General features: G+C 33.7%; 1 protein-coding gene across 2 annotated transcripts; it reads right to left on the bottom strand.

Moving 5' to 3' along the window:
• Nucleotides 1-227: 227 nt before the first annotated feature.
• On the bottom strand, nt 228-21,786 carry LOC135832428 (pyruvate carboxylase, mitochondrial-like). Of its 2 annotated transcripts, XM_065345675.1 has the most exons (18): nt 21,624-21,786; nt 10,681-10,863; nt 8,998-9,182; nt 8,548-8,859; nt 8,251-8,475; nt 7,991-8,154; nt 7,752-7,914; nt 7,476-7,658; nt 7,151-7,385; nt 6,420-6,467; nt 4,839-5,220; nt 4,450-4,690; nt 4,045-4,294; nt 3,718-3,962; nt 3,202-3,381; nt 2,879-3,124; nt 2,545-2,688; nt 228-2,463 (listed from the first exon to the last, which is right to left on the bottom strand). In XM_065345675.1, the coding sequence occupies exons 2-18, from the start codon at nt 10,838-10,840 to the stop codon at nt 2,215-2,217; spliced, it is 3,612 nt and encodes a 1,203-aa protein (XP_065201747.1). In that variant the 5' UTR covers nt 10,841-10,863; nt 21,624-21,786; the 3' UTR covers nt 228-2,214. The 2 variants fall into 2 exon arrangements, with proteins under 2 accessions (XP_065201747.1, XP_065201748.1); XM_065345676.1 differs by lacking the exon at nt 6,420-6,467 and having other exon boundaries at nt 21,624-21,785.
• Between the last annotated feature and the right edge of the window lie 818 nt (nt 21,787-22,604).

Here is a 22,604-nt window from a genome sequence, read left to right on the forward strand (position 1 = left end):
ACATGTTATTTACCTAACCTATAGGTACCAAGTTAATTTATTTGTTGGTAACGTTTTGTTGTCTTCACTCGAAAGTACCAACGTACTAGCTTGGCCCTTACCTATAAATTAAGAGCACACCGTTTGAGTTCTATCTTAAAAGAATACCTAGGAATTATAAGGAGAAAGAAGCTAAAAGAAAATTTAAGATCTCTGGTTTATAAATAAAATTACACAATCCAAACGAATAATAAACGAAAAACGACATATTTATTTTGGTAACTAGAATTAACATCACTGGCCTAAATTTACGACTTATTTACATCTTATTCTTTAAAATTTAAAATTAATCACCAATAATACAAATTAAACTTTTAAATCTACGAACATGGTAAGTACACATTAAAAAGGTAACCATAATACATTAAAAATTTCTTTTAAAGTAGAACCAAAAAAACGTAGAGAAAACATACCTACCGAATTAATTTAGGCTTACAAGACTTTTCTCGCCTATATCAAAAAATAAAAGTAAAATGAAAAAAAAGAACAAAAAAACAAAAAACAATTAGGTATCACAGAAAGTTTTTGTTTAAACGTAAACAAAAATGCTCTACTACATATCGCACCTCGGGAGTAATAAGGTGACATCTCAAAAAAAATTGATTTTGATGTTTTTGCATTTTTGGGGCTTGTATGACCCCCCTCAACCAAAAATAACACTTTGAGTTGGGTACATTATCTAGATCATGTAAAAAACCCAAATGGCCTAACTCAAAATCCCAACAACATTGCAAGTTGTTTGGAGTTATAAGGTGACATCTCAAAAAACTCCACCTTTTTTGAGCAAATTTCGTACATGCAAAGTGTTAACAAACAGTTTTGATTGTTTTGAATGTTTGTCAGTTAGAAATAGTCACAAGGAGTGCATTTTTATTGGTTTGTACCAAATGGAAAAACATTTTTAAATTGATCACTTTTCAGAAAAATGAATTTGCACATATAATGAAATTTTAGTTTTTTGAGAAAAACTCAAAAACTAAGCACTCTAGAAAAAAACTAACGACATGTCGTTTGGAAATTTAATTCTCTACAACTTTTTTAACATGAAATTTTTTTGGACGCTTCCTTTCGCCTCCACATCAACTTTAATGAAAGGTTCTAACTCAAAATGTTTTCCAACCATTGAAATATTTCCTCTTTAAGATTTTATTTTTCAAAGTGTTCTTATGTAAATGAAGGTAGGATACCAGATCTTTAAAATGAGGTGCTATTCATTCCTCACAATTAATTATAAGTTGATGAAAATAATGAATCAAGTTTTTTAAAAAAAGAAAATCACTCCTGTAAAATTTCACTTTTTTGAGATGTCACCTTATTACTCCCGAGGTGCGATATACCTATCTTATAATTTGGAATTGAAAGATTATTGATTTAAAATTTAAAAATGCATAAAGTTACCGTTTTGATAAACATTACTGGAAACCCTGGCTCTATCCACCACATTAATTTTCGACTTAACATTAATCTTAAAACGAGGGTATTGAAAAAAATTGATTCCAATAACGTAAGATTTTCATCAATTTGTAATAAATTAATCTTTCAATTTATTTTTTTTTTACAAAAATATACAATGTACATTAGTTTTGGTGCATATCACAGAATCATGTACCAACAACATGATAATTCTTGAGAGTTTTCGTCGACTGAATCGATTCAAAAAGCTTAAACACGTTATTTCATCTTATGAACTTTCAATTGATTGGGGTAGTGGAAAAATTTGGTAACTATTGCAAATAAACGTAACTTTTCCAATTTTAGGTAACCAACGGAAGATAATGATGGATAAGCTTTTTGCGTTTTTTTTTCACCATCAAACGCGCGTTAATTAGGCTATATTATTTATTAGGTAGGTAATGCGTAAAAATGTGTAAATTAAAAATTAACGAAGCATCGCTATAATAGGTAATTCGATGAGGATTAACGAGCAAAATTAATAAAGGCTCGAAGCATTAAAGAAAACAGTTGTTCATATAAAATACAAGAAATGGAATGTAAATTTAAAAAAAACAAAATATAAACAAAATGGTAAACAACACAGCCACAATATCGAAACAAATTCCACCTATTTGATCTGAAGAGGAAGTTTTGTTCTTAATTTCAAAAATTCCATGACTAGGTATAGGTATTTATCGTTGATACAAATCTAAACAGATATTCCGATTGGAAAGTGATTACCTATTCGATCGATAGTAATAAATCGTCTCCTTCTAATTTCATGCCTACTGATACATCGACGGATTTAACAACACCAGCTTTAGGAGCTTGTACAACCATTTCCATTTTCATGGCCGATAATACAACTAGAGGAGCGCCTTTTTCTACTTTATCTCCGGGTTTCACTCGGACTTCCATTACGGATCCAGGCATGGGAGCGCCTACTTGATTTTTGTCACTTTTTGAAGCTTTGGGGTGGATGTGCATTTCCTAGAATAGAACAAATTCAATAATTTGAATCACATAATTGAAATGAAAATTTTGTTTTTTGAAAAAAGAGATGATGTTTACCTTTGATGCTTCTTTATCTCTGATGAAAACTGAACGTAATTGTCCATTCAGTTCAAAGAATACTTCTTTTTCACCGTTTGGCGTCAAGTCTTCGGCTAAAGCGAGGGTTTTGATTCCCAGCGTTTTTCCTTTCTCAATGGTTACCTACAAAAATATGTTACACAATTATTTAGGTTTCGAATACTTGATCGAAATGAAGATGTGCAGCGGTTGAATGTAAAAAAAAAGTGAAGACGAGATCGGCCGGAAAGTCGAGTTTGAAAAAAAAATTAAAACCAGTTCAAAAATGGAAGAGGGGATAAGGTTGTATTCAACAAGTTGGCGGTGAACTTACTTCAAATTCTTCTCCAACTTTTGGCCCGACTAAGAAAATTCTCGTATCTAATTTATCAACGGGTCCGAACTGTTCGCGGAATGTTAAATATTCTTCGGTGACTTGTGGGTACATAGCTGCGCTCATTACATCTTTATCGGTTACATCGGAGAAACGATCGGATAAATCAGTTTTCAATTTATTGAAATCAAACGGTGGTAAGCTCTGGCCAGGTCTTCCTTCTACTCTTGGCATATCTTTCAGTACCTAAAGCAAAGAAATAGTTGAACTTAGACACGCACGGAAAAAAGGACCAGAAGATCGGACTGGGTAGTTATATTTACTTTGGATCTGAATGGTTCTGGGAATCCTTGGTAAGGTTCTCCAATAGATCCTTGTAAGAATTCAACGACGGATTTCGGAAAACTTAATTCTTCGGCTTTTTCTCTCACTTGATCAGCGGTGAGTTTGTTTTGTACCATGAATTGGGCCAAGTCACCAACGACTTTAGAAGACGGTGTTACCTGGTGAAAAATAATTCCACAAAAAAATTAAGCAAGCATTTTCAAAAATAGATAAGTGTATAATACCTAGTCGATTCATTAATTTGATACAGGGTTCCCAGAAATGGCAGAAATATCGAGCACCCCTAAGAAAGTTTTTCATTTAAAAAATAGGTTGGCAACGTGAAATAGATGCATATGATTGGTGGAATGTTATCTCTCCAGTCCAACAACCAATCATGTGCTATCATTATTATCATTCACTGTGACCAACCGAAGTATTTTAATTTTAGAAAACTTTTTTAGGGGTGCTCGATATTTCTGGGCACCCTGTAAAAGTACTGTCCAAGTACCAACCTTGATAATATCTCCTAATAATAAATTAGCTTCTCTGTACGCTTTCTTGACATCTTCGAAGAAATCTCCAAGACCCAAAGAGTAAGCTTGGAATTGCAAGTTGGTGTATTGTCCTCCGGGAATTTCATTCAAGTACACATCCGCGTTACCAGATTTCATTGTGGTTGTACATTCGAATGGAGCATAAAGCGTTCTAGTTTGTTCCCAGTAAGCGCTATAGGCGGATACGTTCTTCAAGTCCATGTCTATAATAAAAAGCAAAAAAGTCGAGTAAATTGCAAAAAATAGGGGGGGGGGATGTCGAGCGGAGTTCGAAATGATACGTACTCGTGTCAAGTTTAGATCCCTGCAATGAAGCTACTATAGCTCCCATACTGGGCTGCGACGTCAAACCACTCATGGCATCGACAGCAACATCGACGACATCGGCACCAGCTTCGGCACAGGCTAACATGGAGGCTACACCATTACCGCTGGTATCGTGGGTATGGATATGGATAGGTAAGTCTGGGTGTTTCTCTCTCAAGGCGGATACCAATAATTTAGCAGCACGAGGTTTCAATAAACCAGCCATATCCTAAAATGTTAAATAAAATATTTTCGTAAATTGCACGTCGGATGTACGCAGAAGAGAGCAATCAGAAAATGAGTCTATGATCTTAAACAATATAGGTACGTATACATATTAGGCACGAGTTGAAATCACAGTCGCACACGAAATTATTGGCTTACTTTGATGGACAAAACGTGAGTTCCAGCTTTGACCAGTTCGTCAGTTAAGTTTTGGTAATATTTGAGGTCATATTTAGTTTTGGTTGGGTCGGAAACATCACCGGTGTAAGAGATAGCGGCTTCAACAACACCGCCAGCTTTGCCAGCAGCTTCCATACCAACAATCAAATTTGGAAGATAGTTCAGCGAGTCGAAAACACGGAATATATCCATACCGCATTGTACAGCCAATTCGCAAAATCTAAGCAACAAAATAAAAATGTAGGTGTGGATAGGTAAGGTGACGTGCGTATTCGCAAACGTAGATTATTATATGACTATTCCAAGGAATTTGTCTTGCGTAGGTATATAATTTCAATTTAGAAATAAATAAACTTGGAAAAACTTACTTGAAGACAACATTATCCGGATAATTAGTATAACCAACTCCGTTAGCACCTCTCAACAACATTTGGAATGGAATATTAGGGATCAATTTCCTCATGTCTTCTAATCTTTCCCAAGGACATTCGTGCAAGAATCGTAAAGCTACGTCGAAAGTTGCGCCTCCCCAGTTCTCCAACGCATACAGATCGTTAAATTTATACGACACGAAAGGAGAGATTTTCAATAAGTCGTGGGATCGGACTCGAGTGGCCAGTAACGATTGATGAGCATCTCTAAACGTGGTGTCCATCAACAATAGTCCTTTATGATCACGAACAGCTTTGGCGAACGCAGCAGGGCCGTCTTTTTTCAAAATATCACGGAATCCTTTCGGCGGTTCGGGTCCTACATGAAACATAGGTAATCATCAATATGGAAAATCATGACAATTTTTGTAAGTTTGAAACACATTATCGAAATTCACAGTTTCACATATTGCGTATTTACATGGGTTAAGGCGTTTCAATCGACGTACACAGTGTTTTGAGAGGTTATAGTCTTAAGAATAGACTCATGCTGGATAGGTAAGGTACATGGGTAAGTATTTAGTAGAACCACATTTAGATTAGGCAACGTAAGAAATTCAATAAATTGGTAGGTATGCACATGCAGGTACCTATAAGTATAATTTTCAATACAATTCGAAAACAAATGCAGGGAAAGAAAGTTTAAATTTTTTAGTACCTACCTATGCTTATGTAATTTCAAATTTTCGAGCTGCCTACAAACCTGAATAAAAAGTCGTGGGGCTTTTCAATTTTTTTCAAAGGGCTCTTTGGTGTCCATGTCTTTAAATTTATTTACGAGCATGTTTTATTTAATTTATTAATTATTTCTGAGAGCATATTTGTTTATATGTCGGCCTACACATGGCAAGCGATAATCGAATAGATAAATTTTTTTTCTTTCAAAATTAAAGATTAGGTAGGTATCGCATAGAAAAAATTTTAAATTCTTCAACTTTTTCCAACAAATTTTCAGCTTTAAGAAATGCTTTAACTAAGAAATTCGTACAGTTTTATATAGGTACTTACCTACTTGTTGCATATGGTTGCATAAGAAAGATCTTAGGATACTTTATGAAAGAAAATTTTGATAAGAAAGACAAATTTAGTGAAATTACAGTTCTCCTTTTTCTCAATTTTTCCACACCAATCCTAAAAATAATTCATCGGTTACTCATCGATAGCCTGACATAATCGCCCATATTCAAGATCACAGAAACACTCCGACCTTGAATTCATTCTCATTGATACGTTTCGATAGCACGAAGTTTTACCAAACTCGAATTTTTTTTATCTCGAGCAAAAACATCCAAATTGGCATACAGCGATAATAAAATAAACTTATATCTAATCATGCGTTTACAGGTTTAGCTTGTTTGCATACAGATAGGCAGGCATTATTTTAAAGCACGAAAAATTACAAAAATAACACGCACAGAAAGCGACTTGCATTTAATTAGCGACGATATCGACATTGTAAATGATAGTTGATACCTAACAAACAGCAAAAGTTTGGAAATGAGCAAAGCAATGTCTCACCTGATACCTCTTCTCCAGCTTCTTCGGCGGCTTTTTTTCGGCTGTAATCTACACAAGTAGAATTTATAAAAAGGATGTGCTATACAAAATGATATTTTCAAGCGTAAAGATGTACAAGTATGTAGGGTACTAACAATGGATTTGTTTCTTTTTTTTAACGAAACTTCTTCCTAAAAGTGAATATTTTTTATAATGAAAAATTGTTTTTTGAAAATTTGTAATATAAAACAACGAACCTCTATATATAAGAATAAAATAAGCTAACCCCGAGGTCATCTTACGGATAATTTGAAACACCAAGAAAAATGACTCATGCGTCACTAGACGCCGCATAATACTTATTTAAAAAAATAAACAGGCAGAGATTTCGGAAATTAAGAGTTGATCAAGCTTTAGCGCGTGTCCATTCCACCATTTTAAGAAATCCTTATGTTTAAATTCCCAAACAAAAAAAAGAGAAAAAAATTTCGAATAAGATAACGAAACAAAAAATGCCACAAATTCGTGAACAAACTTTATACCACATTTAAAAGCTGAAAAAAAATGCTTTCTACCTGAATTTTATATGATCTTTTCAAGTTTCTAAGAAAGCGTATAATACGTAAGAATTAAAATGTAAGCTTTTGTTTACAAAAAAAAATCCCTTTGATAAAAACTAAACTTCCAACTACCTACTTCGTGTTAATAAGCAAAAAGTGTTTAAAAAAACGGTATTCAGAATAAATTTTTACCGATTGAAATTTCCGGCACGGCTGGATTAACTTCGGCGGGTTTCAGGCCAGTTGCCAATGGCGTCGAAGGTCCGTTGACCAGCACTTGTCCCAAATAATTCAATAATTTTTGAGCTCTGTTTTTAGACGGTTGAAGGGAGAACAATTGAGGATTTTCATCGATGAAATACGTGTCTACCGCACCATTGATGAATTTCTGGTTCTCCAATACATTCAACAAGAATGGAATATTGGTCTGGAGGGGGCAAAAAAAAGTCACGAGAGCTGAGCAGTGAGCACACAGGTATGACAAAAAATGCAGCGTAGATTAGGCAACTTAAATTACCTTGACTCCACGAACACGGAATTCTCGCAATGCTCTGCTCATTTTTGAACAACTGGCTGGTAAATCGGCAGCGTGGGCGATAACTTTTACTAACAAAGAGTCGTAATAGGGGGAAATTATGGCACCGGCGAAAGCTGAAGCTCCATCGAGACGGATACCCATACCTTCTCCGCTTCTGAATACCTATCAAAAAAAGAAGAAAGAAAAACAAATTAGGTATTTGGGGAAAAATTAATAAGAACTAGAAAAAAGGGAGGAAAAAATCATCGAGCATACTTCGATTCTTCCAGTATCAGGTTGGAAGCTTTTAGCGGGATCTTCGGTGGTGACACGGCATTGGATGGCATATCCTTGGGGTTGAATTTTTTCCTGAGTGATGCCCAATTCGGGTAACGTGACTCCTTCGGCTACTCGGATTTGAGATTGTACTAAATCGATACTGTAAAAAATTGCGAAGTCAATAAATCATTTCAAGGATGGCGGGGGGGAGGGATTATTATCATTAAAACCCTTACCCGGTGATTTCTTCGGTAACAGTGTGCTCTACTTGCAATCGAGCGTTTACTTCGATAAAATAAAAGTTGCCTTTTTCATCACACAAGAATTCGACAGTTCCGGCGTTCGAGTAACCAACATGTTTGGCCAATTTCACAGCATAATCAGTCATTTGATTTCTGACCTGTAAAACAGAAAAAAAAATTAGTAAAAATTGGTCGAAAGCGTTTTTTTGTTTTTTGATTTAAACGCTCGAATTATTCGAGATAGGTAGAGGTACCTTAATGTCTAGATGAGGTGCTGGGGCAATTTCGACGACTTTTTGATGTCTACGCTGAACAGAGCAATCTCTTTCATAAAGATGAACAACGTTACCAGCTTTGTCACCCAACAACTGGACTTCGATGTGTCTTGGTCTCTCAACAAATTTTTCAATGAACATGGCACCATTTCCGAAGGCAGCTTTGGCTTCTGAACTGGCTCGTTCGAAATTTTCTTTCACTTCCTAAACCGAGCACTCGAATTAGAAACACTGACATAAGCCGTTACATAATTCGGTCGACGGATGAAAACCAACCTCCATTTTCCGTACAACTCTCATTCCTCTTCCACCACCTCCGTAGGCAGCTTTGAAAATAACGGGCAGACCGTGTTTAAGACAGAACTCCATAGCTTCGTCGGTTGTAGTGACTGGTCCAGGGGTACCGGGTACAATAGGCACACCAGAATCGATGGCTGCTTGTCGGGCGGCTACTTTGTCACCCATTTGTTGCACAACATAGGGAGAAGGGCCAATGAAGCGGATACCAGCATCGACAACTGCTTGAGCAAAATCTGATCTTTCTGACAAGAATCCATAACCGGGATGAATGGCGTCAACATCGTTTTCCTGCAAAATTCAATATTTCATTAAAGTTTGTGCATTTTTTTCCGACCAATTACTTATGTAGGGTAGGTAGTAGGCACAAAATACACACAGGAATAATATAGACATTGAAAAGTATATAGGGAATTAGGGAGTACCTACTTTGGCAACACGAATGATTTCTGGAATATTTAGATAAGCTTCGACTGGAGGTAAACCTTTACCGACTAGATAAGATTCATCAGCTTTTTGACGATGCATGTGCATCTTGTCTTGTTCCGAATAAATAGCTACTGATTTGATTCCTAATTCTGTACATGCTCGAAATACACGAATGGCAATTTCACCTGCAAATTTATAGAATCAAATAATCAATTACTCGTATTATTGTAAGTAAATTAAGTAGGTAGGTAGCTATAAATACATGAATAGGTGTATGGTACAAATATGTAGTTTGCTCCTTTTCTTACATTAGAAAAAGCTATTTATTAATAAAATAATACTTCTGGGTAAAAAATTTGCATTTTTAATTCCCTATTGTTCAAAATCAACACCTAAAAACGTATTTCACGTTTTGAATTCATTAAAAATGGTTACCTACACAAATTAACCGCTGTTGCTGCGTTTGAAATTTATTACCCACCTAAGCTTATTTCTCTTCGAAATTGCAATAGTTTATACAGGCGTGTAGAGCTGTAGATACCTGAACGCAGGTACCCTTACCAACTTACATTTAAGTAGAACTATTTTTCGAAAAAATAAATAAATAAATAGATAAATAGGTAAGTAGTACCTACGTTAAAAATTACAAACAAAATTTTACCGTGAACCACAAATAAATTCGAACCAAGAAAATACTTATATCATCTTGCTGAATAATGAGCCAAAAATTAACCACACATTTTTATGTGTCTCCTTCCTTTCCCAAAAAGTTGAACTCGAATTTAAAAAGAAAAGTTAGTAGAACATTTTCGTGGTCACAAGTTTTGGTAAGTATCTTTTTAAATAGGTACCTACTCATTCTGAAAATAATGTGAAAGTTGTAGGTTTTATGAGGGGGGGGGGGGGGAGTAGGAGGATGAATATGGACTTAACAACCCTAAACAAATTTTAACACATTTTTAGATGGTCATAACCTTTTTTCCTAAGGTACAAGCCGATTTTCAAAAGTGAGTAGATACAGCCGTTATTTTAAACTTTTTCGATCGAAACCGTTTCGAATTTTTCATAATAATTTTTATTAAATATGATTGGCCTACAGTTGCTTTCCCCATTTCGACATCATTCTCACGATAAGACACTAAGACAGTATAACTCGTTAGTATGATTTTTTTCTATAATGATGGATCACCTGTCTGTCATTGAAACGTTATCGAAGACTACTCGTTTTTTTACTTTCATGACATTGACAAAAAAATAAATTAAACATGGAAATATGTAGGTAATTTTTGCATTTTTTGATTATTGAAGAAAAAATGAGTCTTCGATTTTTCGATTGAGCCACTGAAATTTTTTATGGGCTTCTTTGTAAGTCTTCATACTCGTATGTGCTTTCGTGAAAAAATGTTTTCACAAAACTTTATCATCAATTTTGAAGACATGTTACATTTCTCATGAGTTCTAATTGTACCTAGGTAATTGGAGAAGAACAAGGCCCAAGGGTTTATTCAGACAAGATACATTTGTGCTTCCCCTCCCAGTTCAATTGAATGGACTACCTAACGAACAAATGACATCTAGTAGACACACTGAGCCTTCATGTGAACTCGTAACTATATAGCCCTACGTAATGAAAGCAAAAAACATATTACGTAATTTACATATAAAAAAAAGTTAAAACTGTACCTCTGTTGGCCACCAATACGCTTCTGATTGGTTTATAGTCCACTTGGACTTGCTTGTAGTTGACATTTGCGGTGTTTGATTGTTGCCTGGCTAGTGACAAATAGATGAATTGTTTCTTAACTTGAGATCGAATATGACTGGTAACGCCTCTGGTAATCATTGTTACTTTATTCACAATTTAATCTGCAAATAAACGTCAGAATAAGTATATGTAGGTACTTCAATAATTTTGAACTCGACACAAAAAACAATCTAATGATTAGAAACTTTTTTTTGTAAGTATGTTTTAATAAATCTCAATCTACCTATCTATTATTACAATTGACCATTAAATTGGACTTTACCGAGCCAAAAGAAAAAAAAAACTGTAGTTTTAGGTAATGCAATAAGAATCTTTGGACTTGAAATATCAAGCCCATGTAATCACGTAACTGTACAAAGCCACATTTCGTTTCGTTTTTCGTTATAGTACAAAAATGCCAAAATTGGGGGTTACTCTGAAAAAAAAAAAAAAAAACTGAAAAAAGTACAAAATGTCTCAAGAATTTCTCAGTAAGTATTTTATTTTTGTGCACATGTGTGTCAATAGAAGTTATGAAAGGAGAAGGGATCTTATAAAGTTGCTGTTCAAGTGTCCTTTTTTTGGGTTTGAAAGAGGCTCTCCTTTATTTAGGGGAAAATGGGGAAATTGCCAAATTGTGGGCAAAATTTTTACAAATTTTAATCATTTTTTTTAAAAATTAGGTAATTTTCTGGGAATTTGAGAGCTTTTGGTCACACTAATTTTTCTCTATTTTCAGTTTTTCACAAGATTTTTTAAATAAAAACTTTTATGTCAATTGAGCCATTTTATGCTTATTTTTATGAAATTTTTCCATGATTGTCAATGTCAGTACCTACTTCTATTTTTCAATGCAGAAGTATGAATTTTTCTGCTGCTACCTATATTGTGTTTCATAAATTTTGAATTTTTACTTCAATATCAATTTCAACTTCAGTATTTTGATTTTCAATTCAAACCAACTTTTTTGATTAATAATTTTTCAATCATTTTGCAAAATTTTTTTAAAATTTTGTACATTTTTAATTTTTTTATCAATACTTGGTAAAAAAAAACGGAAAGAAAACGAAAAAAATAACGGAATTTTTTTCGTTTTTCGTTTCGCTATGGTACAAAAATTTTTCATAACGTTGTAATTTCATTATCGTTTCTTCTGTGGAAAATTTCGTTTTCGTTTATCGTTTCGTTATTATAATGGAAAAAATTCCAGTTTTTTTGTTTTTCGTTACGTTATGAATAACGTTATGACAACACTGCATATTTGTATCAGTGATATGATGAAAAAATTATAAAATCAAACATGCCCAATGCATTGCATCAATTCATTATTTATGAACGTATAATATGTTTAAACTTTGAATCACTGGCTATATATACCTACTAAGTACCTCTTCATGCACAACAGTAGAACGAAAGGGGAAAGGTAGATAGTATAGAGATAATTCAACTAACAACCATCGACTAAGTAGGTATTTTGTATTTTAAATATTAATTTTCTTTCATCAAATAAATAAAAAGCGCATACCATACTAAAAATGCTCATTATTCATTAAAGTGTACGGTAGATACCTGTACCTAAACTAATGTGATAGAATTGATGCATTTTTATGCCATTTTACATGAAATGAAATCTAACGTACGATTTTACAAATTTTTGTAGGACTAAAATAAAAATCGCACATGCGCTGCAGAAAAATGCAATAAATAATGAAACAGCTAACAATAAACTGTCTATGTTGTTGTATACACTTTTACATCAGATAGGCAATCAAATTCTTTTCACTTTTATTATATTGACTGAGTTATTGATGTCGCGTGATAAAATTAGCAACAGAAACATTACTTCATACTCGTAGTTTATTTTATAGGTACTTTATGTATATGTATGTATGTGCGTCTGAAAATACCGTGATCCTGTCTTCGTGTTTATTGATTGGAAGTACAGGTGTGCATTGCAGTACAATGAACACATGCATTATACTTACCCGTTTATACCTGTGCAATCTACCACATCATATCAACTGAATCTAACGTTTACCTAGAGCCCACCAACTTTCAAACCAAAACATTTCAGATAAGGCTAAGGCAGATATAACATGCGTAGGTACTTATTTATTTTCGCACAATTCGAAGGTAGGTAGGTAACTAGGTATAAGGCAACCAAAAAAAGCAAAGACACATCTTAATTTTTTATTTACTTTAATATTATCCCAATTCCCTACATTCGAGGTTTAAGGTACCTATCTATAATACCTATACCTATTGCGAGGTCATAAATCGTTCTTCAGTTTCCACGTAATGCACGCATATATACACGCATTCCTCAGAGAGCAATATAATTTTTATCATCATAATTACCTAATCGAAGTAATAAAATTTAATCAAAAGATTTCTTCGCGGTAATGAAATTGAAGCATGGAATATTTCTTTTCAATATTCATACGATTCAATAATATAAGTAATAATGTAGATAAATATTGGTTATATTTCGAGGGAGGTGGGTAAATTTTGCTAGAAAGAACCCAATTATTAGCAATGTGCCTGGAAGTTATCGATATAAGGTACACTACACTCGATTTCATATTGAAATCTCAGCATGCTGAGAAATGTTGAGCACTCCCACCTCCAACAATTTTTACGTTAGGAAAGTGGGAAATTATAAATATTTTTCATTTTTTCGTACCCATTCACGCCTGAGATACATTTTTCCAAATTAGGAAAATAAGCACATCTGATGAAGATAAGAAGGAAAAATAACGTGATTTCTAATTTTGCTGAAATTGTAATTTTATACGGTTTATTTTAGATTGATATTAGTTGATAGTTGATACAGGCCACAGGGTCACCGAAAATGAGGTTCAAGAGTTTCCAAAATGGCGAGATTATTCAATTTTTTAAATAAAAATTTATAAAGGCACAAACAAAATTGACAAATTTGGCCCGAAATTTTTAGGTTGATGGTATGATGGTATATAATTTGACGTCATCTTTCATAATGTAGGTAATGCGAAAAAAAAATTGAGACCAAAATTGATCACGTTAGGTGGGAAAAATCGTGAAAAAACAAAAGATACTCAATATATATATTTTTCGTACTTGCAACTTTGAAGGAAGTTATATCTAAACTGCCATTGAAAAACTAAAAATGCCCCTATGTAGTGATCAGCTGATCACATGGCAGAAGGAGAGAGATAATAGATAATTCAAAAATTACAACTCTAAAGAAATCGCAGAATCTGCAGTAGGTACGTTTTTTTTCCAAATTGTCCGAGCTTCCCAGTCTTTAGTTCCCATCAGAGACACCTTTTTGAAATTATTGTGACACCTTGTATAATTGAATGATGTCAGAATGGAAACACTTTCGAAGTACACGGACATACACAAGTAAAACGTTTCAAAACTGTGTACGTGAAGTCAATGCCATCAAATACAACGTATAGAATGGTAGGGAGGAACTGTACTGCGGTGTTTGTAAAACTGAAGGGCAAGATCGTGTAAGTTTTAAGGAACAAACCATAATTTTCTCGTGCATAGATAAAAATTGAGCAGATTTTTTCAATTATGATACTTATGAAGTGTTAGGAGTAGGTATGTAACTACGTACCCATGGAAATGGATAGGTATACATTGTACTGTCTACACATCTGCGTAATTATATGTATAGGTAGATATAGTTACTGTTATCGAAAGGTTAAACCTACTCGTAAACTTGAATGAATTTACGTTTACGCAAACAAATATGAACTACCTAACCGATGCGACGGTCACCTTTTCTCTCCCGATAAAAACCTCGAAGATTCAATAGTTCACCTACCACAATAAACTTTTTCGATTAATGAACATAACGATAACGAACACAAATTGAAAAATTCGAACGCAGCTGATATTTTCAATGACAAAAACAAAACCTATCATTATAAAGTCACTATGCATAGTTCAATTGGAATGAAATGTAAATGTTCATATTAATCAATTCATTTCATCGTTAGAGTATAAGTTATCACTGTTATCAGTGAAAAGGGTCTAAAAAATAAATTGAAATATCGTAATTTTTTAATTTTTCATCCAGCCGATTATACTATAACCTACACTGCTCGTGTGTCAATGACCTGATTTTATTAAATTCCGATTAATAAACATCAGGGTTTGCTTTAATTAAAGGTGAACATGTTTCAGTCTTTCACGAGTTTTGTTGTAAACATGTTTATAGGAATAGGCAAGCAGGTAGGTACTTGGTAGGTATATGTATGTATCTACCTATGGGCTATGGCATAGGTACAGAGTGTTCAGTCAACCAGTGATCACTAGGTTATGGAAAATTCGACTAATGCCATTACCTGCGATTTGGAAGACACGATAATTTTTCATGTAGCGTAATTTTTCGCAGAGGTAGGAATAATTTCAGAAGTTAGGATAGGACCCTGAATGAAATACATTCTCACGCTGGCACTGACAGCTTACATTACCGGTACGTTGAAAGTAATTCCAATACTTTCAAAAGCATGTACAGTATGCAAAATAATATCATATCTACCCAATACCGTTGGTGTTTGAACTTCAAGAGGTACCTATCATACCCGATACAAGTTATACGCATTGGCATTAATTAACCAAAATGAACCATTCGCAGAGTTCGCAGACGACCTTGAATTAGCCGATCAGGCTGTCAAACAATAAAGTGAGGAATTTCACATTGCACGTGCTTTTTGCAGATGTTCTTTCTCAAATACTGTCGTAACGACTCGTCGTCATTCTGTATTGTATTCCAGTATCAAAAACAATTGCTTCAATCGATATTCTATCTAAGTTGACATGTCTGTCGCAGAGAAACAGTGAAATATTTGCTGCCAACAGGCTGCGGTCAGTTAACCAACCAATTTCTCAAATGATAGTAATAATAGGTAAGTAAGTATAGGTAGGTAACAATGATAAAACTTACGATATGACATTTACCTAGAATTTAACATAAATTTGCGTTTTGTTGACTTTTGTCAGACAGAAAATACCCACAAGGCCCAAGGGAATATCTATTCTAATACCCCCAAGGATGCCGAAAAATATTAAACATTTTTCAAATTTAGTTTTGGTAAATAATGATAAAAAGATGATCCTCTATTTTTTGTACCTCCTTTCCTTTATTCTCTCTTTCTCAAATAGGCATATCTAATATCTTGACTTGTACAAGGTCCCCAATAAAATTGACTATTGAGCATTGCTGGCGAGAAAATTGTTGTAGGCTGGCAACGGTGAGCTATATCAAAATTGAGAATACATTGATTCAATGATGCCAACCAACGAAAATTCTTGCCAGCTATGCCCGATATTATTATTGAAGAGTCTTTATTACTAAAACAGAAAATAATTTTTAAGGTAACTAGGTTTTGGAAAAATCGAAAAGCTCTTTTTTCATGTACTATCTTGCCACCCATCCCATTTTCAAATATTAGGTATACCTAATTAGTAATCATATGTATCATATGTAGGTACTTCGTTTAACGTCGCCAAAAAAGTTCAGACTACAGTTAATTTAAATAATTGTGCGTTTGCTACAGTTTTCTATACCTACATAATTTTGGAAAGTTCACACCATAAATACTTCAACACCACCAACTTACACAACGTATATTTTCTTTCATTCGCTATGAGGCGTCAATAGAAGTCACTTTATATGGTATCTATAAAAACGTTTCAATTAAATCGAAACCTTATGAAGAAGTGAATTTAATATATGTATTAGGTAGGTACTGGATGTTGATTGTGATGTAACGCAGATAGGTACATTTCAAGTGAAATACAGAAGATAAGCACACATTTTTCAAAAGCCGTACAGGGTGTGTAGAAATATCGAATACCCTCAAAAAAGTTTTATATTCAGTATTTCGGTTGGTCACATGTGAATAACAATAGGTAATGATAGCGCGTGATTGGTCGTTAGATTGGGGTGATAACATTCCACCAATCATATGTATCTATCAACATTTTAGAATTTGAATGATGGGTTTTTAAAAATTTCAATTTTGAAAATGAAAAGCAAACCGGACAGAGTGGAGTGAAAGCAGTGAAGCGAGGGCAACAAATTTCAAAAATTCGTATTTTGAGAGGTAAAAAACAATGTTTTTTGTGATGAGTTTATTTTTTTGACAACTCAATTTTAGAATTTGAATTGACTCAATTAAAAATTTCGATTTTGAAATAAAAGAAAAGCAAACTGGCTCGAACGAAGCGTGAGCAAAAGCTTGCGAAAATGTATGTTTAGAGGAAGTGAAAATAGCATATTTTTTGGTTTAAACACGACCCCGCGGGTGCCCCTGGCGATCGCTAGATAACATCGTTGGCCAGTTCGCCATTGTTCCATTAGACATCTCAGATTTATAAATGAGAAGATAATTCATTTAGAAATCGAAAAAAGCTCAAGTATTCTGGAGATTTAAGTTTATACGTAGGTAGTATAGGTAGGTACTACATAGGTATACAATATATGTAGATGTACATACATACCTAGTATGTACATTTGATTTCAATTTATTTCAGTCAAAAGCAGGATAATTTAATTCATCATCATATCGTTGATAAAAATGATAACACGATGAATCAATGCGTTACTTATTAAGGGGAGACATTTCCGATGCAGTGGATCGTTATATATTGAACGTAATGCTTCACTGCGAGTATATAGGTAATGTATCAATATGGTGTTACGATAAACATATTTTTAGTTAATTGAATTCATTACCCAGCTAATTAGAAATTCCATGTTTGATTCGTGCAAATGTTCTTTCCAATTGGTTGGTATACGATAGAGGTACACCTATACTTGGCAATGAAGTGTTTGAATTTAGCGAGAAAATTTTTGAAAATTAATTACGATATCCACGTAGACCACATACCGTACCTACTCATTATGTTCTACTTATAGATATTCGAACTTTGATGAAATTTTAAAATTGGAATTGATTCAAAAGGACTCAATTAGGTAGCTACACATTTCACAGATGGTAGGTAGGTACACCTAATTTTTTAAATACGTTTCTTTTCCTGCCATATTTTAGGCATTAATCATACTTGGAAGGAGGCGGGTAAAGCGAAAGGGAAAAACGATGAACATTGATCTGCGCCAAATCAAAACCATACACGATCAATATAATACATTTATGTGCAATTGTGTATATAAATAAAAAAGTAGGCATTCTCTGTAACCATTATATTCATTACATAAAAATGAAGCAATTTGAAAACTATACTTCACTTTAAAGTAACCATTGCATCTATTTTTGGACTAAATACGCCGTTTTGAAAATCATTTCTTTCAGTGTATACGTACTTAGATTTCACCTAATACAATAATTTCAATCATTACTTGGTTTGAAAAGTATGTAGATATGCTTTTGAAGGAGGACATAAGGAATTCCCCTGAACCGCATTAAAATTATAAAAAATACAAAACATTTTTTATAACTCCAACATCCGCGCCAACTTTACTTTTCCCTCTTTCATTTTCAGAAGTTTATAATTATCATTATTGTAGGTAGGTACCTAAATACCTAAACGTCGGAAGACAATATGACGAGAAATGAAAATGAAATCAAAAATTATTAAATATGTTCCTCCAGCCACCCCTCCATGTTCCTTGCAGTTCCCACACAACTATCGACAAGGCAACGAGATTAACCCAGTTGTCTACGTCTCCCAAACACGGTGTTCTGTTTGGCGCGCAAATGGTAACACGATTGAACCGGTTTACAATGTAAATACCGAGGAAACCGCAAATCAGTAGGTAGGTATTTATAACAAACATTCTCAAACTCGATTTAGGTAAACTTACGTAGGTACTTATAATTTGATGTACTATTTTTCCCCTGATCTTCACACATGGAAGTAATTCCAACAAATATGCCCAAGGTGGGGTTAGGAGGAAAATACACGCGAATACTTGTCAACCCTTTCATATTTCAATTGATTTGTGTGAATAATGACCTTCTTAGGTTACTTACATATTCCATCGTACACCGCTCACCATAGGTAGCACGTTTTGGAGATAAATATTATTCGACCTTTTCAATGATAATCCATTAACTTTCATTCTCGCTTTTTTACCTTGTAGAGTTTTTTTTGTTCCTTCTTCAAACACTCTATGTTGTACCTTTACCTACTTCTGCGTAAGCATATCTATCGAATTATACACCTATACCTATTCCTATGGATTTTCATTTTTCAACGAGTTCATTATGCATCGATTCCATTAAAATATTTTCGAACATATTTGGTTAGATACCTACATAGCTAATTGAAAAGATCAAGATAACTCCAAGTTTTTATCTCTTCGATATTGAAAATTGAATTTGAACTGTTTAAACATCAATTCCTTAAATCAGATAGGCCATTCGCATTAATTCAAAATTTAACTCGTACCACAAAGTGGGTGCTGCCTACCTTCTTAATACCGAGCACATAATTGAAGTAAGTAATTAAGTTGGTAAGCTAAAATGAAAGCCGAAACACGCAAAATAATCATTGATTTGATAAAGCGAAGCGGTACAGGGACTACAGGTTAAAGGCTTTTGTACATGCACGTGTTGACAACTTTTTTACTAACGAAAAATTAAAAACCATAACGAAACAGGGTCACTTTTCCAGCGATATTGTTCATCATTTACCTTAATAAATTTCATTTTTTTTTGGCACCAAACTACGCATTGGTCTCTACGGTTGTTAATGATAGGTAACGAAAATAACTCGAGGAGAAGCGAGCAAAAGTGCATTCTACAAAACAGCATAGGTAGGTATAGGTATTTGTATGTACATTAGATTAACAGAATTGTGCACTAGGTGTAAAAGTAAGTATAAGCAGGTACTCAAAAGTCAAAAGTGAAAAATTAAGGAAAACCGATATCATATGCTTATTGAAGTGTTTGTCGTATATTTCGTACTTCACAGTTCAAATTAGGTAGTATGTCATTTTAAAGTTAATTTAGTGAGTGAATTTATATCGTCCTGTCGATCATAGGATTCTAAAGCAATTTAAAAATTTTCACTTCAGCTAGATGAAAATGAAAAAGGACCTCAATAAGTAATACCTTAATACCTAAGTCGGTAAGATAAGAGAAGTGTAGGTACGCCTAAGCTGAGTCTACACCTCGGTAATCCTCAAGTTTACATTTCTCTTGACTATACATTGCAATTCGTGACTAAAGTACCTACGTAAATAATAATTAAATGAAAAATTATCACGCGACAAATTCGTGTCCAAACTACTCCAAGATTTATGAAGCACTCGAAACTCGGAAAACACAAGTTCGACGAGTATAAAAAACTCACAAATTATGAGCTGATTATCGTTTTTACACCCTCAAATATACTTAGATAAGTAGGTATAGGTAAACATGCTCATCCAAGCATTCCAGTTTTGAGTTTAGATAGGTACGTCAACTTTGCCTCATAAGTCATAATTTAAGGTACCTAATCTATAGACCTGAACTTTTTACATTTCTTTTTCAACATCAAGGAGAGCTTTAACTTGAAAATAACAAACTTACAAAACCGATAAAAAAAAATATAAAACTGGTTTCATTTAGTAAGTTGATTAATTAATTTCAAGGTCACCCTCAATTTGGTTTCACGATAAAAGAGGTAAACCGAAATTTCATCAAAAATAAAAATAACTATTCGCACAAATACAACTTTACAAATAGGTGGGGGTAAAAATTGATCAAGAAAATAGAATATGCCATAAGTATAGACGGTCATTCTGCACAAAAATTGATAAAATGATCGACAAGATGATAGATAATGCTAGAAGTATCAATGACCTATACATTTCACGATCAAGGTGCCTTTAAAAATGATAACAATTTAGAAATTTGATCTCCAATTAATGGATTCTTTTCGCTTCTCTGCTTTTCATGATCGAACATATATACTTTAACCAATTTTTACTGTTTGATTGGTAATGATCTGGCATATTATAGTAGGTAGGTATGCCAATTTTTTGAAGTTATATTAATTTCATCCCTCAATCATAATTTGATAAATATGTATCTGCCTTGAAATAACCCACTGTAAAATCTTGTTTAAAATTACGTACATGTCAGGTACTTAATTAGGTAGGTAGGTAAAAGTGATGAAACTTTTCGCACTGAGTGCTCCCTAATCAGTAAGTAAGAGGTATAAACAAGTTAATGCGAACAGTGGAACTGCGACTGGAAAAACTCGTAATGAAAAATGACTCGAATGACGTACGACGTACCTAGGAAAATTTCGAATTAAAAATTCGGTCAAATGTTGCGAATAGGTACGAAGTAGTTCCATTTGAATGCAACTTTCAGCCCATAAACGTGTTTTCGAATTCACCGTATCCACATTTATGTACTTGTTCGGCGTTACTACACAAAAATCATGGAACAGGTCCAAATAATACGAAATGCAACGTGATTATAATAGCGTCAGTAATTTAGCCAGATTTTCAAATCTACATTGCCGAACATATCATCTTTGCAGAAAAATAGATTTCATTTGAAAGGGAAATTATTAACCGGTTAAGCATCACAGATTTTGAAAAATCGAATGTAAAAGGTCGATTAAAATGTTGGTTTTATGGAACATAACGTGGTTATTACAGAGAAAAAAATTCCAAAATGCAGCTACCTATATCGAATAAGTAGATAAAGTGGCCATATTTTGGTCATATAACGATAAGAAAAGCTGACTTATTCCGAAAAATAATTCGAACTATGTGCACACTATTTCATATATGTATCTGTTACAACACACTATAAACTACGATCAGTTAAAATACATATGAAATGCTGAAACAAATATCACTTTTCCAGGAAAAGAAATGTCAAGACATGAATTGAACGGTAAAAAATTTCAAAAAAACACTTACTTAATGTAAAAAAATACTTCACAAACGAACCGGTTCAGAAGCACACTTCGATCACTAACCCGTGTCCGACAGATTTAATGGTGTACCACGGAGTGAGACGGAAAACTGAAGCGTCGCGCGTTCATTACGTTGCGAAGTTTTACAGGATTTCACAGCGCGTGCAGTTGAGCATGTTATCAAAAGTTTATCAGTCATAAGAAATCATAAGGTCACTTTGGAATTGCTTCTGACGTGAAAGCGTCACAAATTTCATGTTAGGCCGACGCAGTGAAAAAATTTCAATGGGAAAATACATTTAGTGGCGCGACGAGTGTAGAATGTAAGAATGATTTTGGTAGGTAAAATTGCGCATGGTCCGCATAGTGAAACTGGAAGTTTAAACTTTGGAGTTTTGACTTTTGAGCTTGCTTAAGCTCAATAGAATTGAGAAAACTGTACGTAATTACGTATTAAGCGAATATGTTAATGACATTCTAGGTAACAATAACAACGAAATTGTCTCGAATCGAATTGATCGGGGTTTCTTTTTCAGAATTTTGAAAATACATTGAGCATGAGCAGTAATTTAAACTTTCAAACTCATTCATCAGGGATCCACTTTGATCATTGCTGAATTGGCATAAAATTGGTTACAAAAAAAGAACCGAAAGTTGAAGTAAGAGTGCATCACCTAAAACTTAGCATAAATTATAACAGTAAGAAAAAAATAAAAATTTTCAAGTATGTACCTATATCACAATATCACATCACTTAAGTGTCTGTCTGTAACGTATCGCAATTTCGCAGTCTTTTCAAAACGTATTCGAAGAACTTCCCTCAAGAAATTTTAATAAGCTAATTTTAAATAGTTCATTCAAAATACGATTCGTAAGATTCCAGAAAAATCCGCAACGATACCGTAAGAACTAAAAAATTCCATACAACCTTCCAGTACCTATACCACAAGAAATACATGGAGTTAAGAAAAATAAAATAGGTACT

The sequence above is a fragment of the Planococcus citri genome, chromosome 1 (genome assembly GCF_950023065.1).
Source record: "Planococcus citri chromosome 1, ihPlaCitr1.1, whole genome shotgun sequence".
NCBI lineage: Eukaryota > Metazoa > Arthropoda > Insecta > Hemiptera > Pseudococcidae > Planococcus > Planococcus citri.